At 47.3% G+C, this 25,605-nt stretch overlaps 1 protein-coding gene across 1 annotated transcript in view; it reads left to right on the top strand.

Annotated features, from left to right (window-relative positions):
* USP8 (ubiquitin specific peptidase 8) overlaps positions 1 to 25,605 on the top strand; it is a 724,285-nt gene that overhangs the window by 543,393 nt on the left and 155,287 nt on the right. The window contains exon 15 of the mRNA XM_085644251.1: positions 16,294 to 16,504. Coding sequence (XP_085500377.1) covers positions 16,294 to 16,504 — 211 coding nt within the window. The remainder of the gene's footprint in view (positions 1 to 16,293; positions 16,505 to 25,605) is intronic.

Raw genomic sequence — 25,605 nt, 5'->3', positions numbered from 1 at the left:
TTAGGTCATTTTTCCTACGTCTTAAGGCTTTTTTATAATTAATTCTGGAGGCTGCAAATCCCTTGCTGTTCCTTGCCTTGTTGTTAAGAACAGTTTTTAGATTCTTGTACGCCTTGGTGCAAGAAGAGTCAAACCATCCCTTAGGCTTTCCATCTTTAAAATTTACAGATAGGGAATCCTCTATTGCAACCAATAATGTTGCAAAATTATCCATAATTCCCTCATTGGAAGTACCTGGATCGAGACACTTATTAATCACCGGGCCCATTTTTTTTAACCAGTGATATTGTAGTGACCAACAGGTCTACCTTTTCCCATCTTAATGAGTATCCATTCAGTCTGTCTAAAGTTAAATTGTTTTGGGCTAAAGTTGCCTTGATGTTAAACCTCTCTTGAGTCTTGGGGTTTTTTAGAGCAAGACTAATTGGATAGTGGTCACTAATAACAATATCATGGGTTTTACAGGTGAGTAGGTCTTTGCTTGCAGCCATAGAACGGAATATGAAATCAATAGTGGAAGGCCTGCCTCTTCCATTAAAGGTTGGTAGCACCGGTATGGGAGGATTTGTCATATTATGAACTAGTACAAGATCAAGACCACCCAAGATCTCGTTCAAGAGTTGTCCAGGTGGAGTATGTGAGAAATGATCTATCGGGGCACTATTTTCATCCACTATACTACACTGTGTTATGTGTGCATACGTTTTGGTTGAAATCCCCACCCCAGATTAGAACCAGCTCCTTGTGGGTTTTTAAGAGCAGATCTTGAAAACAGTAATGTATTTCCTTGGTTACGTTAGCCAAATCAAACACAGAAAGATTGTTGTAGAACTTCACTATAACCAAGGCACGTGTTCCAATGAAGGGCAAGAATTTGAAAGTTTGCATTCAACATTATAGGAACTATTGATGTAAAATGGAGGGTATTAGAGACAAAAATAGACAAACCCCCCTTAGCCCTACCAGAGGCTGAAGGTAAAGCTGGCAAAAAATATGTTTTAAAATCCTCAAGATGTATTTCGGCAGAGGCCCATGTTTCCTGGAAACACAAAATATCAAAGTCATGGATAAAAGCAAGCCAGATATCGTTCAGAACCTTTGGGCGAAGGCCGGCAACATTCCAAAAGAGGATTTTAAGCAATGAGTCATCTTTATAAATCTCAACATCAGTATTCGTTCTCGAAGAATCCACTTGATTAAGACACTGGATAATGGGTGGTGGAAGGACTTCAGACATTACGAGACCCCTCTCCGATTGGATTACGAGACCCCTAGACATATGATCCGACATGTGAACCGACAGTGCACCGGGGGTAGGTGGGTAACGCGTCAGCGTAGGTAACAAACCCTCCAGGTTAAGTCAGTCTACTCTCTCCAGTTCAGAAAGCTGATCGTAGTAATTAGAGGTCGGAATATTGTAACATAATCTGGGGCCTACATTTCTGCCCAGGTCTGGTAAAACTCGAAGTTGGGTGTCTGACAAATAGAAAGGAGGTTGGGGGTAAAAAAAAGGTCAGATCCCTAACTTGAATCTTAGTGTTGGCACTATATTGGAAGGAGTTACAAATATGGTGAATCACTCGCCTATCCCTAAAGTTTATGACAATACAGTCTCCTATCACATCCGTTGTCCTACGACCCACCCAGCTTAGCCTTCTTGCAAATAATATTTCCCCAAAAATAGTGGGGGGAAACGGTCTATTCATGTTCAACCAGTGGGCAACTTTATTTCTTAGCTCGGGAAATGCTTCTGTTTTGCCCTGTGATAGTTCTGGAACCCCAACTAAGACAACAGTATATGGTATTGATTGTGGGGGTAAGTCGATATGTGGGAATGACTGTTTCGGGGTAGATTGTATAGAACGTTCTCTAGGGGGGCATGAGATGTTGGTATTGTTAATTACACAACTCACAGTGTCAGTAGCCCTATGTGGGACAGCTTCCCCTGTTACCCTGGATTCAAACGGCCCCAAAGGAGGAGATAGACTAGTAGCAGTCGGGGTGAGCGGTACTATGGTACTAGGGCAAGTTGGTATTAATCTGTTTTTAATTAAATGAGAGTCGGTATTTGGTTTGCCCTTGAGGTGTAAATTTTCTTCCGCTTGGTCGGGACTGATACAGAAGGTTTTCATTATTTTTTCCATGTTGTCCATTTTTTCCCCTAAACATTTTACCCTTTCCAAAAGTGGGGTCATTAGGGACTTCATAAGATGTTCAATTCTTTCAAAAAGGTTCTCAGTTAGTAGAAGAGAGGGAGTTGGAGTAAGTAATTGATCAGGAAGTTTATCATGCGGTCCGCTATCCTGAAATGATGTAGCTACACTCATAAGTATGTTTTTAGCAGCTTTTTTCCCTCTCGTGATAGAGACCTTTTTGTGTTTATTGTCACCGGAGGAACATTTAGGCATTTTAGCAGTCTTTACGTTTTTTGTAGTATGCCCGTCCCTGTTAGGATGTTTTAAAATAGACCTGGCTTTCTGCCCTCTTGTTGTTACCCTCGGTGTATGAGGTAGTAAACTTAACGGCGGGGGTGACGCCGAGAAAGGATTGATTGGTAACTCACAAATCGGGGTTAGAGGAACAGCCCGGGAATGGGGAAGAGAATTGGAAGGCGATTCATTAGAAAAAATAGTGGGGGACTGTGATAGTCTAGGTAGGTCTGGGTTAACAACAGGGGAGTCAATGGGCAAAATAGGTATAGCTGACTGGGTGATGGGGATAGAATGGGGTCCCGGTAAGGCGACAAAAGACGGGGCCAAGATAGAATCTTGAGAATTAATAGTTAGAAACTAAGTATTGGCCGCATGTAGGGGAGGTAAAGTACCAGCAGGTAAAGAAAGGCGGCGTTCAGTGTTTTCAATTGCATTGACGACCACCCCTATTGTTTTCTGCAACATGCGGTCGATGGCGGTCAGGCTTGGTAAAGGTTTGTTTGCGTTCTCAATGTGATTTTTGGCATGTATAGTGCCTGAGGGGTTTCTCCTGCTCATATTTACGCTAACTGAGACACACAAAACAAATAAGAGTAGACAACAAGAAGTGAACCCAACCAATGAAGGTGGCCCGACCCGGCCTGTCCGGCCACTAACGGCCACAAACGGTCCCGCCCTTGTCCCGGGCTTCTCCCGGCGCACGAAGCGCGCGACCGCGCAGCGGGTGTGTCGACCAGTTAAATGACGTGGGCGGGAAGAGGATGCAGCTGGTTCAGGTTACGGGGCTGCTGGTCCTCGCAGTCCCGGCCTCAGCGTCCACCCACAAGCAGCTGACAGAAAGGTTCTGGAGTCACTTTCCCAAATAAAGCTCACAATAAAAAAGATGAGTAAAACAGGGCAGGCTTCCAGGGATTCGCAAAGCTCCCACGGCGAACGGCACCCCGCTCCTCTTTCATTTTGGTGAGCTTGCTGTATTCACTAACTCCTTCAACTTAGATCTCCGCTTTTCGCCGCACAACTTTTAGGATCCACCAGCCGCCACTGGTGCACGGGCAGCGGACCCCTGGCCTGAGAGCTCCTGACTGAGTCCGGAGGCAGGGGGCCCCCTCAATGTTCGTTACGCCACTGTCCCTGTACGCCTATCAGGGGGTGTAAACAGTAAGGACGGAAGAGATTTAGGAGCCAAAACGATTGTTTCTATACGAACATGTGGAATATTGTGCGGCCCATGTATCCAATGATATGCCTGCGCACTCTGTGCAGCCCTATAGTATAGGTCCAAGTCAGGAGCTCCCAGACCCCGCATCGAATACGGGGAGTGTAAGTATTCTCCAAGTGACGCAAGGTTGTTTGCCCGCCCAAGCGAGATGTATCATAAGTGACTGAAGGCGTTGAAAAAACACTTGTGGTAATTCCATAGGTATATTCGTGAAAAGAAAAAGAAAGCGAGGCAGTATAACCATCTTCATAAGGGACACTGCCCATCAAGGACAATGGGAGGCTGACCCATCGCGCAATGCCGTCCTCAAGCTTACTAATTGCCACCCCATATTTTTCACTGAAAACCACATCAGAGTCTGTGTGTAATTTAACCCCCAAATATTGTACCGCGTCCGTGGACCACTGCAGTGGGTATTCGGATTAAAAAAGCGTCGTGGCGGGCGTTCGGGGGAACATAATGGATTTATTTCAATTGACACGCAGGCCAGACAGGGAGCCAAAGAGCACAACCTCTCGCAGTACTGGGGACAGGTTGGTCTCAGTGTTGGAATCGGATTCCTTTGTGATTATGATACTCGCTAAGTGCACAAGTCAGGGGCTCGGCAATTTCGCGAACATTTGTGAATCAACATTCATTAGGGAGAGCAGTCGATACGAGGCACAGTTATCCAGAGTTTTACCCGGCTTGAGCATAGCAACTATAACCGCTTCCCTCATAGAAGGTGGCATCATGCCAGCAACGCACAGATCTTCGAAAAGCATTGTCAAGTGCGGCAGCAAAAGGTCTAGGGATGCCTTGTAGAAGGCAACTGTTAGGCCATCCCCTCTAGGTGCGCTTCCCGCCTTCAAGTTAGACAGGGCAAGCAGTATTTCCTCCTTTTCAATGGGTCGCATCAGGAATTCCCGATGCGTATTAGTCAGCCACAGTAACTTAATATAGGTAAGATAGTCAAGAATGTGCTCGTCAGAGCCACCGCCTCTCGAGGTATATAATTCTGAATAGTATTGACGAAATTGTTCCGCAACCTCCGCTTCCGTCAGTATATTGTCTCCATTCGGAGTTCTGAGTTCTGGGGTCACCGTCTTGTCCCTACGCTGCTTGAGGAGCTGCGCAAGTACCGCTCCCGGGCACTCACCCTCCCCATAGACTCTGGCAGTGGGATATTTGCCCAGGTGTTTAATCTCTGTATCTGCCTCTGTGTGATATTCCTCTAGAGTCTGTTTCAATTCTTGGGTGAGTTTTTTGTCAGGTCCGTGTAGCAGGGATGTTTCCAATGTCATTATCTTGCGCTCTAAATCCGCTTGTCTATTACGGATCAACTTAAGGACACCTGCCTGCTTGGAGATCGCTACACCCCTTATATACACTTTGAGTGCCTCCCATACGGTCTGAAAGGAGTCGACTGATCCCACATTTTTCTCAAAGAACAGTTCAAAAGCTGTGGCTATTTCCTCTTTAAAGACAGCATCCAATAGGGAATATGGGGGGGAAGCGCCAGGTAAAGGGAGGAATGCGCGTCTTAGGAGAGGCAAGCACCAATAAAAGGGGGGAATGGTCAGAATAAGTACGAGGAAGAATCTTACAAGTCTTAATATTAGTAATTAGCTGCCTAGCCGCAAACCAATAATCAATCCTAGTGTGGACATCGTGATACGCGGAGTAGTGTGTGTACCCCCCTGTTCGCGGATGACTGTGGCACCAGATATCGCACATGTCCAACCTCACTAGTATGGAGACCATAATTTTGGCCGAAGCCGATATGTGTCTCGCCTGTCCTCCAGATCTGTCCAAAGTTGGGTCTCTGACAAAATTGAAATCCCCTCCCCATAAGAGTTGCCCAAACGTGTGCAGAAGCCCCACGTCCGATAATTTGCTGTAAAAATCTGGGTTATAAAAATTCGGGCCATAAACATTCACCAGCAGCAAATCTATCCCCTTCCCACTGCACCTAGTGATTACATATCTACCCTCCCCGCAGTCTCTAATGGCTCCAGCTTGAACGCTGTTCGAGGGTTGACCCACGTGAGCGCCCCCCTAGCATGTGTAGTGAATCCAGCTGTGTGTGTGTTGCCCTGCAAATCTCTAGTGCGCAGTATAGGGCTATCCTGCGGGAGGTGTGCAATAGTGCAACATCAATGTCATGTCTGTGCAGATAACTTAAAATCTTGTGAACTTTCCTATAGTCATTTAAGCCACATACGTTCCATGTGAGTGTGGTAATGGTGTCAAGACAATCCTCCCTGTGGGGCCTAGTCATATCTGCCATGAGCCTGTGCGGTGCATAGTCACCACACTTCGTATCACCAGTCTAATACTTCTAGTGTACAACACATCGCAAAATGACACATTAGAAAAAAGTGTCAATGAGAGTCTCAAAACAATTCCACCCACCACCCACGCCAGGCTGTGCCCAACAGCGCCTGGTCGACGCTTCGTTCCCCACTCCACCCCAACTAAAAACAAAAGAACTGGTACGGCTACATGCAATCCGGTTGGATTATCCCCACTTACCCCACCCCAACTTGAACAAAAACAGTGTATTTCACACGAGGGCAGATGTTGCGCACAACAAAAAAACATATATGCAATGATCAGTCCCATCACACCGCGGAATCCACCACCATTTTAAACTAGCCTTCACATCCGAAAAGTCATCCACATTTTCACATTGTGCGAAATGCATTGAGGCTATTGAGAGAATCACCCATGCTGCACCCAGATTTCCCATCTTGTCAGTATAGAGGAAGACCTCTGCAACCAGCCACCTGACTCCCGTCATAATAACCCTTCATTGTTTGGACCCGCATCCCCCACCCACGTTCAAGCAGCATTCTTCACCTCAGTCAACATCTATAGAAAATACCGCAATGTCCATTTCAGTCCTGTTCTATTAACTCGAAGTTTGGCGGGGTATATCATGGCGTAGTCTATATCGACGTCTCTCATTTGGCGCTTGTATGGAGCAAATTGTCTGCGTGCTTCTTGCACCCATGCCGTGAAGTCCGGATATAAGGAAATGCTAGACCCCTCAAATTGTAGAGATACTTTGGACCTAGCAGTAGCCAATGCCGAGTCGCGGTCGTGCTATTATGGGCCAAGGCGTCGCTCCAGGAGTGGGGTGCTTGCCCAACGATCTATGCGCCCTCTCCACCACAAAGATGTTAGAGAAAACTTCGCTGCTCAGTAGAGTGGTCAGGAGCATCTCAACAAACTTTTCTATATTGCCCGTTGGAGTCGATTCAGGGACCCCCATGATGCGCAGATTATTTCGGCGCGAGCGCTCTTCCAAATCTTCTGGCTTATCTTGGAGAGTTTCCGCTTTTTAGTGGCTCGTATCCAGTGATGTTTGTGCCTCTTCCACCTCGGTGATCCTGCGCTCCGCCATATCTAGTCTCTCCGCATGTTTGTCAATTCTTTCGGACATTCTGTCCATGTGGTAAGTAAGTGCGTCTATTTTATTTCCAAGGCCCGCCAGGATACCCTGAAGGTTCTTCTCCATTGCGATCAACATGGAGCGGATGTCGCCCTCCCCCATGTCCGGTGGGCGATCCAGAGCTGTATCTTCATCCTCCACAGGAGGGTCGCAGCCTTTTGACTTTCTCTGGTCAAACGTGAGCTTAGGTTGATTCCTGTCAAGCCTACCCATTGTATGTAGCACTATACAGGCAAACTCAGGCTTAATAACAATATATCAGCCTAACTTGTAGTAAGAAGACTATAACAGGGTAGAATTGGCACTCATAAGCTCCTCACTGTCCTCTCCCACAGCTCTGTCCAAAACTACAGTGGCACAACGATCTACACTGCTTCAGTCCGGTAGAACACAGTAGAAAAAGTCCAGCCACTACGGTCTCCTCACCAGGCAGGAGCACCCCACGCAAGCACAAGGCTGCCGAAGCAAGGATCCTCTAAGCTCGTCGCAATCTCCAGCACTTAACCACTTGTGCCCCCGGCAACGCGCACACCGCGTCTTCTCAGCAGCGACCGCCGCAGGGGCCCGACAGAGGTCTGGTCTCAAGCCTGGATTCCTCTCCCTGGAGTACAGCAGCCTGCGCCGGGGCCAAAGCAACATACCCCGGCCACGCGAGGTGGGCGTTCGTACCTGGTCGCTGGAAGTCCTCCGGATGGCTAACGGAGGGCAGTGCAGCGGGCGTTTAATGCACTCCGCAATGTGCCTGGCAGCCCGTATCTTAGGCCGAGATCACAGCGCGCCATCTAGGCCTCCGCACGGCACCCTGCCGGACGAGATAGCCGCAGGTAGAAGGAGCGGGCTTCGGCAGACCGCAGGCTCCGTGCGTAGCTCCGGTGGATCCCACTCGTCGCGCCGCAATGCTCCCGGCTGCCTTCACTGCAGGCCGGTAGAGCAGCGCTGTGTGCAGGCCTCCGTCAAGTGCCTATCAGCAACAGCAGTCCGCAAGTGTGGTCCCGATTAGCTCAAACTGGTGCCAGCATCTTTAGTGCTAAGTAGCTCAGCAAGAATGGGTTTGCGAAGGCCGTAGTTAAAGGATAATGGGCGGATTATGTGGCGTTTTCTCGGAGCCTGGATTCTAAGCAGCCATCTTGCCGCTCGCAAGGTCCGTCCCCGACTCATGGGTCCTTTCTGCCGAAGGTGCTGGCCCCTTTCCTGTGGGCCAAAGCATCACGCTGCTGCCATTTTTCACTCCACCTCAACCTTCCAAAGAAGAGGAGCAACTTCTTCACACCACAAAACACTGGGTGGAAGATCAAATCGTCACTGGGTTTGCTGAAGCGAAAAGAGGGAAGGTGGTGCAGAAACGTACCATCTCTCAATGGATTGTACTATGCATCAAAATCTGCTATGTGCTAGCTAAGAAGCAGTCTCCTGAGGGATTGCAGCCTCATTCCATCAGAGATAAGGCTTCTCCTACCGTGTTAGCTCCCGGAGTGCCTGTCCTTGGCATGTTAGGCTGCTTCATGGCCTTCAGTCTACACGTTCACGAAACATTACTGCCTGGATTGTCAAATTCGTCGAAGACTTTTTGGTTTGAGCCAGTTTACAGACCCACCTTCCGGGAGGTATTGCTTTGGTATCTATTCTAAGGTGGGGAATCTGCAGTTCGAATTCTGTATCAGAAGAACAAGTTACCTCCCTTCGGTAGCGCTTTTTCAGATAGAGACTCCATCTAACCGAAGATCCTTACTGACCCTCCCATTTTCCTTGTTCGGCGAAATGGGTTTTCACCTAAATAATTCTATTAGACTCTGCACATTGGTCAAAAGTCAGTCTGACGTGGCTCTGTGTTTTTCACGAAAGAAACTGATGTCTGTGCACCAGGATAGAGCCTTTATAGCCACCACCACGTCACTTCTATCACAGACAGTGTCGACACTGAGCTGGCGACGCCACCCACCAGCGTGCAGAGATACTGCTCAAGATTTTAGACTGACACCTGGGGAACATTCTAAGGTTAGGGATCTGCAGTTACACATAGTCTATGCCAGAAAAAGCATTACCAAATTTAAGTAACTTGTTTGTTTCTTCTTTACAACTGCAGCGTTGAAGGTTTTTCATTGAGGGGTTGACCTGGGGATCATTCAAACCTTTATTTCACTAAGAATAATATATTTGTGGCATATATCAAATTAGGATATGTAGTCAACTTCTCTCTTTGCAAACATAATGGTAGACCTCACCATAGTCTCCTTTGCAACCTTCCAGACAAAGTACTTTACTTCACATTATTGGGCTGGTATGATCTGGAATATGTATAGCAGTATAAGGGATGCTATTCTTCCTAATGGTGAGATTGCCAAATATGCCAAACATGTATAACTACTTTAACACATCTGAACTTCTCTGAACAGTTGGCTTTATATGGAAGGATAGTGGTCCAGTTTTGCAGTGAAAATTACTTTAAGATAAATGGTAGCAGTTTTGCATTATTGAACACCTTTCTTAACCCTATTACCTTTCAACCCAGACTACTTCCTATAGTTGTCATCTTTTGCAAGAGTTAGGCAATAGATTGTATCAGGCTTGCCAATGTAATAAAAGTGTGACTGGGGAACATAGGTATCTTATTCTATCCCTGTTGTTCTGCTGCCTCTTAGGTGGTCTAAGTAGCAGAGGTCCAACTGATAACGCAAGCAGCAAAGGGGATAGCTTGCGTCCTACTCTGCGCCTCTGCTACTCCAGTGACAGAAATGAGTATAGGTTAAAAGCCTTATATTTATCCTACTACTCTAATATTTCTTTAATTAATCCAAATCCAAATCAAGGTTGAACATGAGATGAGAAGGTGTATTTAACCTGAGCAAAAGCTTTTTCTACAGTGAGTAAAATCAGTACTGATTTAGTCTTTCTTCTATTGGCTGTGTCTTTTGGACAACCTTACTAATTTTGACCTGAAATAAAAGTTTATTGAGCTAGGTTAAACAGTTACAGGAGCAGCTGTTTTAGCCTTCTAGCCAAAATGTGTTGTACACAATTTTGCTACAGTATTTAATAGGGCTATGGACCTATAGAATGAACAAGAGGCAGGACTTCTGTTTTCGTGGGATGAGAGTGACCGATATTATGGGATCACCCATGAAACTGAACATGCTGCCTTCAGCCAAACAGCAATTAAGCTTCTCATGTAGAGTGTTTAATGATAGTTTCAGGACTGTCTTATTAAAATGAGAAGTGAAGCCATCTGAGAGTGGTGCCTTGTTGAATTCTTACATCCTTAATTGCGGCCAGGATCTCGTTTTTAGGCCTGTGCAGCCCCCTTGTCCCTTTTTCATCCGTTCCCACCTTTTATAAATGCATGCTTCTGTATGGTTAGAATATCTAATTACTCCCGCCGTTTGTTGTTTTAGATTCTCCCTGCGGACTGGCCCTTCTAGTTGTGTTTTTCCACTTTCGTTAATTACTGTGTATTTGTGCGCACTCCTTTTTTCTGCAGGTGATGGCTTGTGTATTGGCATGCTGCATGCAGGCACCCACCTTACGGACTGCAGCGATTGCTTGTGTATTAGCATACTGTACACACGCCACTCACCTTATGGACTGTGGCTTTTATTTTCCTCCGAGGATCTTTTAATGAATGCTGCACGCACAGCACCTACCTTACGGAGCGTTGTTTTTTATTTTTATTTAATTTTTTTACCCCGAAGATCTTTTAATTATAATAAGCATAACTGCTTTGTACAGTAACAGCTGCACAGTTGGGAGCAGTTGTGTGTTTCTGCTTTGTAACAGAGGCATTGTTTTCTGGTTTCGGAAGCGGCTGTTACATTTTCCCCCGAGGATCTTTTCACAATAATCGTTAGGATTGCTTTGTACAGTATTGGTGCATTGGTGAGAATTCACCCGCATTGATGTGCTTGGTTCCCTCCCCTGGTGTATTCACTCATTGTTTATCCTGGTCGTCCCTTCGTTACTTGTGTGCAAGTCACCTCACATCACAGAACATACTCGCTCTCCCATTGGGAGTCCTCAGTGTCACATGACCTTGTCAGCGCTGGCATTTGTCAATATGCATTTCCCCCATGGCCTTTTTGTTCATGTTGCATCGAGTTCTGTTGTGGTATGTTTCTTCCCCGGCGACTGTTTCGATTGAAATAAATGATTAGACTCTGTCTTCTTGTGTAATTGGCTCAGGATTTTTAAGGTTAACAAGGAAGTTACCATTCTGTAATGGCCACCAAGTTTGACGTCTATCGTTACAGCACGCAGCCATTAGGCAAACTGGTCCAACTTTTGTTTCAGTTGCCTTAGTCATGTAGACTTCCTCCAAGTTCTACAGTTCCATCTCCATTTCACTTTCCTCCTTTCTCTAGCATCCTTTCTGTTTCCATTATCTTTCCTCTTTCACTCCTTTTGTAGGTAAAATATATTATCTGATAGAGACTACTAGCCGCAGATTCCTAAACGTCGAATTATCTCAAGGCGTGAGACTGGACCCGGAAAACTTTCTTGCCCAGCATCTCTGCGTGCTGGGGAAGGCACCTCGCGACTCTGCCCCGACGTCCTTCGCGTGCGTGACATCAGCGAGGTCACATAAGCCCCACCCCGGCGCGCTGACGTCAGTTTTCTTCTTTACCGCGTGCAACGCGGACCCGGATCGTGTTGCTGGCCTGTTTTCAGGCCTTCTTTTTACGCTCAGCGTTTTCTTGGGTACAGTGTGCGAATGCCTTCGGGCTTCAAGACGTGCTCATCTAGAGCGTGCCAGATGTCGGCGACGGATCCTCACCCCATCTGTATGTGGTGTTTGGGGGAGCACGATGACTCCACGGACTGCGAGGCGTGTCATGCGTCATCACCCTATCTGCCATTCCCCGGCGACCAGAACCCAGATGGAGGCCTATGCGGCAGCCTTGCAGGAATCTTTGGCTCTTCCCTTTTCTCCTTCCCTTCCTGGGACGTCTGCGGATCCCTTGCCGCGTGCGGGGACTCCTGCGGCGTCGCCGCCGGCGACTGGTTCGGATCCAGGTTTGGAGGATGTGGTGCCGTCGGGGTGCGGCCCTTTGGGGTTTCCTCCTTCGGAACACAGCGCCTCTGCCTCACCTCAAACCCCCGCGGAGGTCCCTGTGGTGTCGTGGGAGGTTGCCGGGTCTCGGGGCACGTCCTCGAGTCCCCTTCGGTCCTCTGGGCAGGCGGCGGCCTTGTTGGAGGCCGAGGTGACGCCGTTCAGGCGCCGGCGGCTGCTTGCCCTGGCGGCGCCGCAGGGGCCGGCTAGGGGTCGGGGTGTGTCCCCGGGCCCCCCTCGTCCCTCCAGGCAGGCGGCTGCCTGGTCGGAGGTAGAGTCGATGCCTTTTCGGCACCGTTCCTTAGCCGCCCCGGCTCCGACCCAGCCCTGGTCTCCCGCGCCACGCGATGTGGCGGAGGCTGTTCCGGTGTCCACCTTCGGCGTCAGTCGACGTTGACCTGATGCCGGTGGCGGACTCTACGGTGCCGGGCCAACGTCAAGTCGTGGATTCGTCTTCGGACACCCCCTCTTCTCCAGAGGTTCGGCAGCTGTTTGTTTAATCTTCTCCGGAGACGGGTCACCGCGTCGTAGCTTTTTCCCCAGTGTCTTCTAAGGACGGCTCTTCACCGTCGCCGCGCCCGCAGTCTTTGCCGGAGGCGCCTCAGCTTCCCCATTCATCGGTCCACCCTCCCCCTTTTCTAGCTTGGCCTTTCCTTCCTCCGCTTGTGCTGGGGGACGGCCGCCTTAGCTTGCAGCCGTCGCCCACGGAGGAACTGCTTTCCCCACCGCGGGGCCCTACAGAGGCGAATGCTGCCTTCGCTCAGGCTGATCCACGGCTGCGAGAATCTTGCGCATGGGCGATCCAGCTGCCCATTTCCCCACGGATCATCTGCTGGAGGCCCTCCATCAGGGCTCTGGTGGACGGGAGCTGCTTCTTCCCTTCGAGACTGCGCTCCACAATTCTCTTTTGGGGGGCTGGGGGCGTCCTGCCATGGGGGACCCGGTGCCCCAGCCTCTTTTGCACTGCCACGGTCCTGCTCCGCATGATCCTGTCGGTCTTTCCCTCCACCCTTCTACCAGGGGCCCTCTTTTACAGACTGCCTTTCCCTCCTTGCCATCGGTGTTGTCTCCCTGTCACGGGAGGCCCGCTGGTTAGATTCCTGGGGGCGCAACATCTTCGCCTCCTCCAGTGCTGATTTGCTAGCCCTTAACACTCTTTGTGTATTGGCCAGAGCCACTTCTTGCTTATGGGACTTGGCGGAGTCGCTTATGTCTTCCGCTTCTCAGGAGGGGTCCTGCGTTGTTCTGCGGCACCATGTGTTGGATGGCCGAGAGCTGGCGGCGTTTATTCTTTGCTCGGCTCTTGACGTTTCGTAGGTGCTTGGTCGTACCATGGCTACTTCGGTGGCCCTTCGTCGCCTGGCTCCGGGGCAGTGTTTTCCCTGAGAACCTTAGAGAACGGCTTGTTGACCTCCCCTTTGATGGTGCTCTGTTGTTCCACGCCCCTGCGGATTCTGCCATTCAGAGGTTTATTGCGGGGCTTCGTCCTCCTGCTCCTCCTCCTCCTCCCCCTCAGTGACCTGACTGTCGGTCTGTGTTTTGGGAGGTGTTCTCCAGCTGTTTTCCTGGCTCCTTGTGACGGGTAGCCCAGGTTGTGTGTTCTGTCTGGTTGATGTGCCTTGGGGGTCCTTTTGCTGGGCCCTTGGTGCTGTTGGCTGCTGGTCCGGCCCTTTGTTGACTTGTGGTTTTGGCTGTTGGTAAGCCCCGTAGGCCCTGAGAATAGGCCTTCTGTCTCTTTATTGGCTGCTTCATAAGCCGTCTGCAGGTTTTTTCTGCAGGTCTTTCGGTTTTGTCCTCTGCTGCGGAACTTTTTTTCTAAGAGGTGTTCCCATGGTTCTTGGGACGTAACCTACCCTATTTGGGGTACTTGTAGCTATTACATAGCTCTGTCATGTGCTGGGGGGGTGTGGTAACCCTTTCGGGTTCTTTGCTCTCCGTGGCGTCACGGTGTGTCACTGGTGCGATCTTCTTGCCAATTGTCTTGGAGCAGCTTGCACTGGGCCCGTCCGTCCTCCTTGTCGCCATGTCGCTCGGCCGGTCTGGCCTGCTGTCTGCGGCATCGGGCTGTGGCAGTTACTCACTTTTGTCGTGTGTTTTGGCCTGGTCCTCTGTCTGCTGCTCCAGAGGGTTTGGTTTTCTTGACCGGCTTGGGCCCGTCCTCCGTCTTTCTCTTCTGCTGGTTCCTCCACTTCTTCGTGGGTCAGTGTGTTTGTGTTCCTAGGCTCCTCCCTTGGGGTGTGTCCTGGCCTGGCCCTCCCTGGCCTCTGCCTTCTGCGGGCGTCTGCCTTGTCCTGGGTGCACGGTTCTTTAGTGTTGCCTGTAGTCTGGGGGTGGATTGCTATTGCTCCTCTGTTCCGGGCTTGTGGCCCCTTGCTATGTGGTCTGTGGTTGCAGTCTCTCTCTTTCTCTTACAGTGCTTTCCACTGCTTCTGCCTCCAGCCGGGCTATCGCCCTGGCTTGCACGGTGGTTCCACAGAGGGGTGCTTTACGCTTTCCCTGCTGTGGCTTTACTGGTGTGGCCTTCTGGTACTTTGGTGCTCACTGGTGCTATCACCTGGCTTGTACAGTTGTTCCTCAGAGGTGGACTGCTCTTTTCCTGCTTTGGCTTTCCTGTTGTAGCCTCCTGGCGCTTCGGTGCCACCTGGTGCTGTTCCTCACCTTTTGTCTCTCTTCCTTTGTTTCTTTGGGTTTTTCGCACACTGTTCACATGCTCTCCTCAGTTTTTGTTGTGATGACTCCGCGTTGTGGCGCGGAAAGGTTCTCCGAAGCAAACTGACATCAGCCCGCCGGGGTGGGGCTTATGTGACCTCGCTGACGTCACGCCTGCGGAGGATGTCGGGCGGAGTAACGAGGTGCCGCCCCCGGCTCGCAGAGATGCTGGGCAATAAAGTTTTCCGGGTCCAGTCTCACGCCTGGGGATGATTCTACGTTCAGGAATCTGCAGCTAGAATCGTCTCTACCAGATACATCGTTACCGAAGGTAAGTAACTTGTACGTCATTTACAGACAATACCTCTAACACTCACAAATGTGTTACCAAATTGTATTGCAAGTGCTTATTTACTTTTCCATACGCTCCCTGCCGCATATGAACATCTTTGGTAAAGTAGTATCATCCAGATATGGCTTTATTTATCCCATTTACTTTCTCTAAACTGTACGATTTTCGACAGAATTGATGAAAGGCCTCAACCGTGTCCTTTTCTTTGAATAACTGATCTCCTGAGTCACTTTCAGTTTTATGAGTCATGCAATGCATAATTCTGTTATTTGGTTTGAAGGTGAACAGTTTATCAGGCCTGTTTCCCCTTTTACAATACTGTAAAATACCATTCTGCTTTATTAGACAAAATGGCATTAAGCTGGTCTTCACTGCCATTAGTTTACGAGAATTCTGTTTTGAACAATTAAAAGTTGATGTTATTAGAATTGAAGGCCCTTGTGGGTAAGTATCTGCTGGTTTTGTTCCTCAGGTATGTTGATGTGGTTCCTTCACTTCCCATCCCCTAGTGTTGCAGCCATTTTGTGAAATGCAGATTACCCAGGTGAACTTGTACTCCCTTGACACATTTCCAAAGTCCTTCCTTGCATGCCCGTCTCAGAAAAGCCATGTTCACCCTTCCCAGGCATCCTGTCGGCTTCATGCTTCTGACATTGCAGCACTCGGGTTACTTATCATGATTTATAGGTCTCTCCCCTGCCAGTAGTAGCTATGGATCAGCCCTACATCCTTGTATGAACTTTGGCAGACTCCATCATCCAGGTTTGTAATGCGTATGTCCGGCCCCCGGGTGGGGCGCCACTGGCAGGCCAAAGTAATGACCAAAGGGCTCTAACAACTTGCTACCATTTTGGATCCTATCACATTGGAACTACAGTGTTCAGATTTGGAAGCACTGCTCAGGAGGGAGGCATTTAGTAATGGTAGATTTAAAGTGTTAAAATGTAATGTCTCTGTTTTGTGTTTCAATGTTTTAAGGAATTAACCTTTAAAAAAAGACGTAGATCACATGTTCTTATTTAGTTTGTTTCTACTTTGGAGTTTTCTCTCTTTTTGTAGGATGTGTGTTAACTAGACTGGCTATTGCATTATCTAGCAATCGAGAGATAAGTGTTACCATTGTATTAATTAATTTTCAAGTATATAACACATTTTATATTTTAGGTCTAATGTGTTGGGACATAAAGGTGATGTGGCTGAGGAATTTGCCGTAATAATGAAAGCTCTATGGACAGGACAGTACAGATATATTAGTCCAAGAGATTTTAAATTCACAATTGGGAGGATCAATGATCAATTTGCTGGAAACAGCCAACAGGATTCCCAAGAATTGCTCTTGTTTTTAATGGATGGGCTTCATGAAGATCTTAATAAGGTGAGGACCATATGACAAAAAAGTTCACCACAATATCTAATCTAAAATTGCTTTGTTTATTACATTGTTCTCTGCAGGCTTAGGGAGGGATATCTAAAAGGCACGTACACAAGGCAAAGGTTATCAAAATGTTAGTTGTCAAAAGCAAATATTCCCTAGCAGTAGCCTGAGAGTGTGAACATGTCACTGACTTCAAATATCCACAGTCTACCTTGGAAATTGTAAGTCCGCTGTTAGCATATTTTATTGTTTTTACCGGATACATTACCTCTAGTAATATATAATTCATTCATTGGTGTGTAGATGTTATTTTGTATATGTTTGTGTTAGGCACGCAAAGCAATGCTGCACAGCCCAGCAGCCGCACTGCTGTACAGCAGAAATCTGCATAGCTTGTTAAAGATGGACAGAACTTTCAGTCCACCCCCGTGAGGTACGTTTTTGGAATTTTTGGGATTATATTGTCTGAATGTCTTTGGCAGATTTTTAATTATTAGGTTTAGAACCTTATGAATTGGCGAGGTGACCATGACAAACTAAGCCAAAAAGGTACACAGTTTATACCACCATGCATGTCATGTATTTCTGCCTTTGTTTACAGTCTCTGCTCGCAGAGTAAATGATTTGTTGCTGTAATATAATACCAGAAGCAGAATTTCCAGGGCACATTTACAGAACACCTCAAGAGAGCCTGTGCACTCCAACAGGCTAAGGACTCAAACTAATTTGCAGCATAGTGCCCAGGGCACCAGAATTATGCGGTAGGGGAGGAGGGCCAAATTATGTGGCAGGGTGGACTAAATTATGCGGTAGAAAAAGGCAAATTATGCAGCGTAATGTGGCACATTTAGTGATAGTAATAAATCATTACTCTGTCATTTTCACACTTGTTGAAACTGTCTGGACATATGTTGTGCCTCATTAGTTCCAGTTTAACACCCAGATATGCCAGTAAGCAATGAAGCTTTGCTAAGGGCGTTCTACTGCATAGCAACATGTGTTGCTGTGTTGTTAGTAACTTTTGAACCATTTGAGCTAGAAGCTTTTTTTTTTTTGTTAAAATCTGCAGAAATCACAGAGGCAATGTAAGAGAATGCAGCGAATTCTTGTGCAAAGTTTGTTGAATGTTAGAGCCCGCATACACTAAACATCTCTTTCACTAAATACTTTTAAATTGAGAGAGCACACAGAGTTCTTTCTGGTACAAATCCTGCAAACTCACTCAAAACATGAAATATATGAGAAAACACCAATACATAACCTGGGATGGAGCAAAAATCAGTATGACTCCAGATTTTGCCACAGACACAATACAGCCTGAGAAAGACTTTCTCATCTAGAGTGTACAACTTCAAGACTTTCAATCCCTCACTATTCTGTGCTCCCCTCCTGCTTCAATAACACCTTCAATGACAAGCCTAGTCTCTAAAAAGATCCATATGATCTACAGACATTTTTATCAGAAATAAAAGACTGCCATGGATCAGTATACATCGGTACCTACAGAACATGTAGGTGCTCTTCACTCCATTGCCCTTGGTTACTTGTGCCATGTCAGTTCTTATGTATTCCATTGCAAGTATTGGCAAATAAACTTGTTTTGTGTCTCTGCATGCCTTATTCCTATAGCACAATTTTAGGTCTTTAAGGCGCTTAGTCCCGGGCTTTATTACAAACTAGGATATAGATACAGATTCTGTTTATGTGACAATGCGATGTTTCCTCTGGTCCACCCTCATCTGTTGTTATCTGAGACATTCTTCATGCACTTGACATAACCAGGGCATGCCTCTCCAGTAATAATGACCAAGTTTACATATTTTCTTGTACTGCTGTTCAATGTTTTCCTAACAACAATAGTATTTCTCTCCAAGTTTGCTGGTGATGTCTACTCATTTCAATGTTGATAAATGTTTCACAGTTTCAAAATTGATTGCAGTTTTGTTAACATATATGCTCTTCAGGGGGCTTCTCGCAGCACTCTCTCAATCCATGTTGTAAGCAAAGTGTGGGTATGGATAGTCTATGGGCTCTCAACGGGTATGTTGGGTAGGTTTTGATTTATTTGGTTGTGTATTTGTTCGTCTTTTGCTCTCTCATCACCTTGTTCTTACTCTCCTATACTTTCTTATCCATTTCCCCATCTCGTTCCACAACGACTGATTCTAGATCACAATCCAGTATCAATACCCATTTTGGTATGCAGCCTTCACAGCACATTTCTATATAGTAACTTTAACTTGGACATTGTGGGGATCTCTACACTAGTAGTTACACCAAAAGTTGATGACCGCTAACACTACTCAAATGCTGAAAGAGCTCTTATTGAATAGAAAGGGCTTGAGCCACAGTATCAAAAGGAAGAAATAGTTGATTATTGTCATAGAGTCCAAGGAGACATCATTTTCCTTCAATATACTAGTATTGGCCCTAGAGCTACATTGAACTTATATACGCAGCTAAACAGTTGTTGGATCACCCGCTCATAAAAAAAAAAATGGGGTTACTGTTTTGATCTCTTAAAAATTCTATTATCACTGCTTTGCTGCACCAGCGAGACAATCTTGGTAGATGGCTGATTATTTCAGTGGAAAAAAAGATGATATTGAATTTTGTATTATAAACATTTATGCACCAAACAATGGGGACCCTGTATTTTGGTCTTTAAAAAAAGTATTGGCGGTTTTGTCACACAACATTGGCATATTACTAGGAGGAGATGTCAGTCTTCCAATAGATGGTAATTTGACAGGTTGTCAAACGTGGAATTCAGGCCCACTAAGTCTCATGCCGAACATTTGGACATGTGCAAATCACACAGTTTGATAGATGTATGGAGGACCTGTTATCCGACCTGAAATGAAAATATCTTTTATTCACAACTACACGATTCTTTCTCAAATATCGACTATCCTTTAGTAGAGGATCAGCTCCTTCAACAAACATTCTCCCCTAAAATTCAACCAATAATAATATCTGATCATGTCTCTATCTCACTGGAGCTGAAACTAGGTACTCCCTCACCTCCTTTGAAACAATAGCGAATAAATGTCATCACTGATAACGAGGAATTGCGACAGACAATGCAGGAGGATATTAGCAATCATTATATAAATGATAATAACATAAAGGATACCCCACCCAAACCATTCTGGGATGCCCTTAAAGACACCATTAGAGGCTTTATGATTAATTAGATGAGTGCCAAAAACAAGAAGGTCCAACAGCGCTTAAACTAATTAAATCCCAAGATTAAAGAGCTAGAATTCACACTAAATCACAGGAATGGCTCTGCAGCTCTCCCTGAACTGGAAAGCTTCTAGTAAGAGTTCAACTAAATTTTAAGTAGTAGAGCATATAAGTTGGGTTCAATAAGAAAAGCAGACAAAACGAGTGGAAAAAACAAAGCTAGAAGATATCTCGCTAAGTATTTCAATTTTGTGAAAAGTAAAATGACTATCCCTTCTATAACGTACCACACCAGCTTAAACCTTACCTCCTGTAAAGAAATTCTAGAGGTATTCAGAGACTCCTATGAAAAATTATACCAAAATAATAAAGCCTTTAATTTAAAAACTGTGAAGACTTTCTTGACTAACTCTCACTTCCAAAATTGAACAGTGAATCTAAAGACCCCCTCAACAAACCCATCTCTCAAGCTGAAATACTAAACGCTATCCAAGGTTTGAAAGTGGGGAAAGCACACGTACATTTTACAAGACCTATACCTCATCTCTTCTGACACCATTAAACAATCTTTTTGTGGGGGCGGAGCTTTTGCCAGGCTGCGAAATGTCTGCTCACTAAGAGAACTTTGCTGGCTCATACGAGCTTTCCGATCCTCAGAGCGGGTCAGTTTATGGGCTCACTTGAGTGGGTGCGGGATTATAACCCACCGAGGGACTCCTGCTGTGGAGAGGTGCGGGGTGAAGGCTGGCCTGAAGGTGGTGAGGCCTGTCCATGAACACACTGATGCCGCAGGCTTGAGTGGGCCGGAAACCGCACTGAGGAGGTCACTGCTGAACGGCCTTGGACGGAAGAACCGGTGTCCAACAGGGCCTCTGAAGATTGGCTAAAAAATGTGTAGTTGGGGAGAGGTGCAATGACCCTCGGATTGAATCGAGGGCCGTAGGAGTGGAAGCACACTGGTTGGGAATCTTCCTCCCGGCCCACCCGAATAGACGACTATCTCCCTGGGGGTGCGGAAAGGCGGGTGGGCCTACGGAATCTGGGCACTCCCTCCAGCCCGACAGGTGAAGTGACTGCTGAATGAGATCATCGGGGCCACTGCGGCTCTGGTAGCATTTAGCCAGGCCACCATGGAGTCCGGAGCCCACGGTGCTAAGTGAGACCGCCCCCATACCACCAGTCACCTGGCCCTCTCAGCCTGCCATTAAGGTTTCCCTGGTGGTACATGCACTGAATTGCGGTGGATGATAGACACACTCCACCCTTGATTAAACTATGCATTGAAGGGGCGGTGGAGTGGGGGACAGAGCTTTGCTTTCTAACAGGACCCCACCGGGGTGACAGCAGCTGTTGGAGCCATTGAAGGAAGTAAGACTTTCATCCTGCGGGGGTAAGGTGAAGGGAGAGGCACTTCACTGGTGGCACTGTACGAGCTAGACTGATCTGTGCCTCACTGACGCTCTCCCAGCCTTGAGGCTGCCTGACAATCAAGCTGGAAGACTGGTGGTGCTGACATCACTGCCCAGAAATAAGGCCAGGCATAGCTGTGACGCACATCTACTACAGAACATATTCGTAGGCCCTGTTCATTGGCGGCTTGGCCTGATCAGACTCCAGAATTATTCACCATCACCAATGGTGGGCCCTGTCTCTTACCTTCCAATATGGGAAAGAATGGCGCCAAACAAATGAAGCTGCAGCTTGAGAGCTGGCGTAACACCAGATAGGGAGATGCGAGCTCAAGCTCTGGGGCATCCCCTGAGAGCTCTGATGCAGGGCCACAGTAGGATCTTGACATTAAAGAAATTCTTGTCAAAGTACAATCTAGCCTCAGAAACATAGATACAAATCTGGACATGCTCCCAAGCCGCGTAGACCAGGTCAAGCAGCGAGTGGACAAGCACGACGACCGCCTTGAGCAACTGGTGTCTGATGCTGATGATTTACATGCTGAGGCAAGGCAGCAACTACTCAAAATGGACAAGGTGCTGTAGTTTATCAGGGCCAAAATTGAATATCTTGAGGCGTGCTCTCGCCACAATAATCTCCGGATCACAGGAGACCTGGAATCCACAAATATTGCCAGAATGGAAGACTACAGTGAGTCCATTCTGCCATATCTCTTTGCTGACAATCTATCTAGTGTGCTCATAGTGGAATGCATGTATAGATTGCTGGGCCCCAGGCCGCCTTCTGGAGCAGCGGCCAGGCCAATAGTTGCACGATTACTGAACTACTGGGGCCCGGATTTGGCCCTGCGTATGGCCTGGGAACAGGGATCCCTTTAGTACCAAGCAATCGGGTATTCTTCTACCCTGACTTCACCGTGGCGGCACAGGCGGCCCACCGGGAGTTTCTCCCTGCTAAAGGAAGCTCCAGAAAGCAGAGATTCCATATGCCTTGATTTATCCAGCCCGGCTGAGGGTGACCTAGGAGGGTAAACGACAGTTCTTCAGACGGCACAACAGCCCTGAAATTTGCCAAACACATCACCAAGGACCGAAGACCTTCCAGGGGCTCCTTGGCGGTAACATAAGAACATCCGCTGAGTGACAATGACTGACTTGATATCCCTCTATTTTCTGTTTCCTCTACTTAATTCCCATGTTAAGAGTTACTTGGTAGGATAATGTCTCCGTCTGTGACACCCCCACCTGCGTCTTGCCATTGGTAAGCATCACACGTCCGCATTTAACAACTCTTTTATAATGCAGTCCGCTTATACAGGCTACATGTTACTGAAATTTGCTAAAAAATATCTGAGACTGGGCACCTGCCGTACACGGTAAGGGGTGTTCGCCCTGTTCTCTCTGCCCCAGCGATGATTCCTCTTCTGAGTTGTTCTCAACGTTTGGTTGGAGAGGGTAGGGATGGTGCACAACCAAGTTGGGGAGTTGTTGGTCGGGGGAGGGTGGTTTTATCACATGTTTTAGCATCTGCACTTTTCTATTTCAACACACTAGGGCACACTATATATGGGAGGAGGGCTACTGTGCTTTGTCAGTCCACTAGTCCACTACATTCACATGTACAGTATTGAAAGGCACATCAGGTTTTTGCATACTTACACAGACATTCCATAGATAACTGCCTGCTGCAAGAGCTCCACCTTGCAGAAAGTACCACCACTAGACTTAGGTCAAGCTGGCTCAGTGAGCCTTACATGGCTGCTTATTCAAATTATAGCCGTGGGGTGGCGATTGTGATAAGATAGGGTGTGGCATGGCGGATGCGCAGGGTCAAACTGGGCGAACAGAGCAGGTAATTGTTGTTGGCGGGTGACGCTCTTGGATGAGTGGTCAGGATTCTGCAGTTTATTGGCCTTATGTAGATGGCCCCGAATTCTTTGCAGTGGTATGGCAGCCGCAGAAGCATTAAGACCTGGTGCGACACTGTGGGTGTACGACTTTAATATTATACTTGACCCTGAAAGTGACAGAGCCACCGAAACTAGGAGACCACACCCACGGGTGGCTGCCCAACTACATCTCCTTATGCAGGCTCACTACTTCATTGATAAATGGTGCGCAGTACATGCGTACCTGAGAGAAGGGAATTGTATAAATAATGCGCTTGCAACCTGGTTGTGACCAGATTTTTGGCTAATTTCGAGGCATGTGGCATCATGGTCGGCACAGGCGTCACACCGGCCACCTACACTCTAGCAGATCACGCCACAGTGCTATTGGAACTGCAGCTCCCAGACATTCCCTCCCGGACCTTTACTTGGAGGCTCCCAGCTGGAGCGCTACGTGACCAGGTGTTTGCAAGGACATCAAAACGGCAATCATGGAATATTTTGATCCTAATTACAAGGAGGACGTTACTAGGGCCAACCTCTGGGAGGCCTTCAAGGTCAGTATTATTGATGCTTGCATTGCCATCAGGAGGGGGTGCTCCGTGCGTTGTGGGGGATTTGAGGCATTTTGAGCAAGACAACCGTGACCTTGAGATATGTTTCTATCTTATAGGCAATATTTAATCAAGCCTTTTACTATCGAGGAGGTTATCGGTGTGATCCGCTCCCTGCCTGCCGATAAAGCGCATGGTCGTGATGGCCTCCCAGCTGCCTTTAATAAAGAATTTACTACCATACTCGCCCTGCACCTACTGGAAGTATATGCAGAGGCTCTCTCATCGGGTGTGCTTCCTCCCACCATGTGCGAGGCCCTTATTCTCACTATATTAAAGCCCAGAAAGGATCCTTGTTGCTGTGACCCATACAGACCACTCTTGTTAATTAATATTGACAATAAAATACTTGCAAAACTCTTTGCAATACTTCATACCATTGACCCCTCTCCGCATGCTTCAGCCGTATTCTTAGACGTCACTAAGGCGTTCGATTCCCTCGAGTGTCCTTATCTCTTTGCTTTGCTGCGGTACTTTGGGCTGAGCTCCTCCTTTCTTAATTCCACCATAGGCCTGCTATACTCAGAACCCACGGCTCGAGTGCGCATCAATGGGTGCGTCTCTGGCTCGTTCGTGGTCACCCGATTGCGATGGAACAGCTCGCGGCTCGCCTATGTCAACACCAGGGATTGGCGCTATAGTCCCGCACAATATTAGTATCGCTATACACAGATGGCATCACCCTTTATGTCAGAGATCCTCACACTAACCCTAGACACGCTTATTCGAGACCCTCACCTACATCCGCTTATTTGGGTATTCACTAGATTCGGGGGGATATCTGGAATTCCATTGTTTTTCCCTTGACAAATGTAACCCCCCAAATTGACTCGGAATTCCCATTTGTATAGGCAGAGGGAACCGTCAAATATTTGGGTGTGTGGCTTAGTAGGAATATTGATGAACTGTGGAAGAATAACTATTATTAAATTGGCTCTACAATAGCATAGCAGGGTGGAAAACCCCCCATCATCATTAACGGCTCGCCTCGCCATAGCTAAAATGATAATACTGCCTAAGTTTTTCTATTTATTTACAAATTTGTCTCTCCCTCTGCCCCTTCATTTTCACCGACAGCTCAGATCGATACTTGCCTGGGCAGGCTCCCAAACGCTCATTGCCTGGGAGAAACTGACTCTCCCTTTGAACAGGGCGGGTTTGGTGCCTCTGATTTTTTTTCTCTTTTACTTCAGCGCTCAAGCCCACTTTTCACATTACTGGCTGTTCTCAACATAGTTCATGGCACACACGGCCCCTGAATGTGATCTAGCGGCTCCCTCCCCCCTACAGATGGCACTTTTCCAGACCCCGTTTTGTCGGCGGGGTCGAGTTGACACAGTTTCTTGTCCGGTTTGGCCGTGGGATAAGTTGCTGCTCAGGACTAACGTCGGACATCTTTTTGCACCATCGGTGGTGATACCCGGCCATCCTCTACTGCCCATTACAAGTGACCCAGAACGTGCACCAGATTATGCAAGCTTGGACTCCCGAATATGGGTGCAATCTACCCCAATGACATATTTATAGCACCATGCGTGCTGCCACTGCCACGTTCCTGGATACATTTACAGACTATTAATTGTGCACTGACGTTCGCGCATTACACGTTCCCTGATGCTCCACCAACATTCCAGGTAGTAGAGGCTTTCCTCACATTTTAACGATGGGCACCATTGAATGGGAGTGCGAATTCCCGCTGAAATGGTGTCATTAAAAAATTAAAGGTTGGACACACAATAGAGAACCAGCGACAGTACTGTACTGAACCACTAGTGGGCAGACTAAAGAAGTCTGTTGGCTTCTGGAATACGTTGCCGCTTTCCACGACAGAGAGGGTCTTGGTCACGAAAATGGTGTTCCTCCCCAGATGCTTATACATAATCCAGAATGCTCTTTATTATGCACTCTGCAGTTTGTTCAAGACGCTGGACAGCTTTATTTTCTTCCTTGTGTGGGCTGGGAAGAAAAAATGGGTTGCACTACTGCAGCTCAAACATGAC

The sequence above is a fragment of the Triturus cristatus genome, chromosome 3_1 (assembly GCF_964204655.1).
Source record: "Triturus cristatus chromosome 3_1, aTriCri1.1, whole genome shotgun sequence".
In the NCBI taxonomy this organism is placed as follows: domain Eukaryota; kingdom Metazoa; phylum Chordata; class Amphibia; order Caudata; family Salamandridae; genus Triturus; species Triturus cristatus.
The sequence above is the reverse complement of the archived record's forward strand: the minus strand, read 5'-3'. Positions and strand labels throughout refer to the sequence as shown.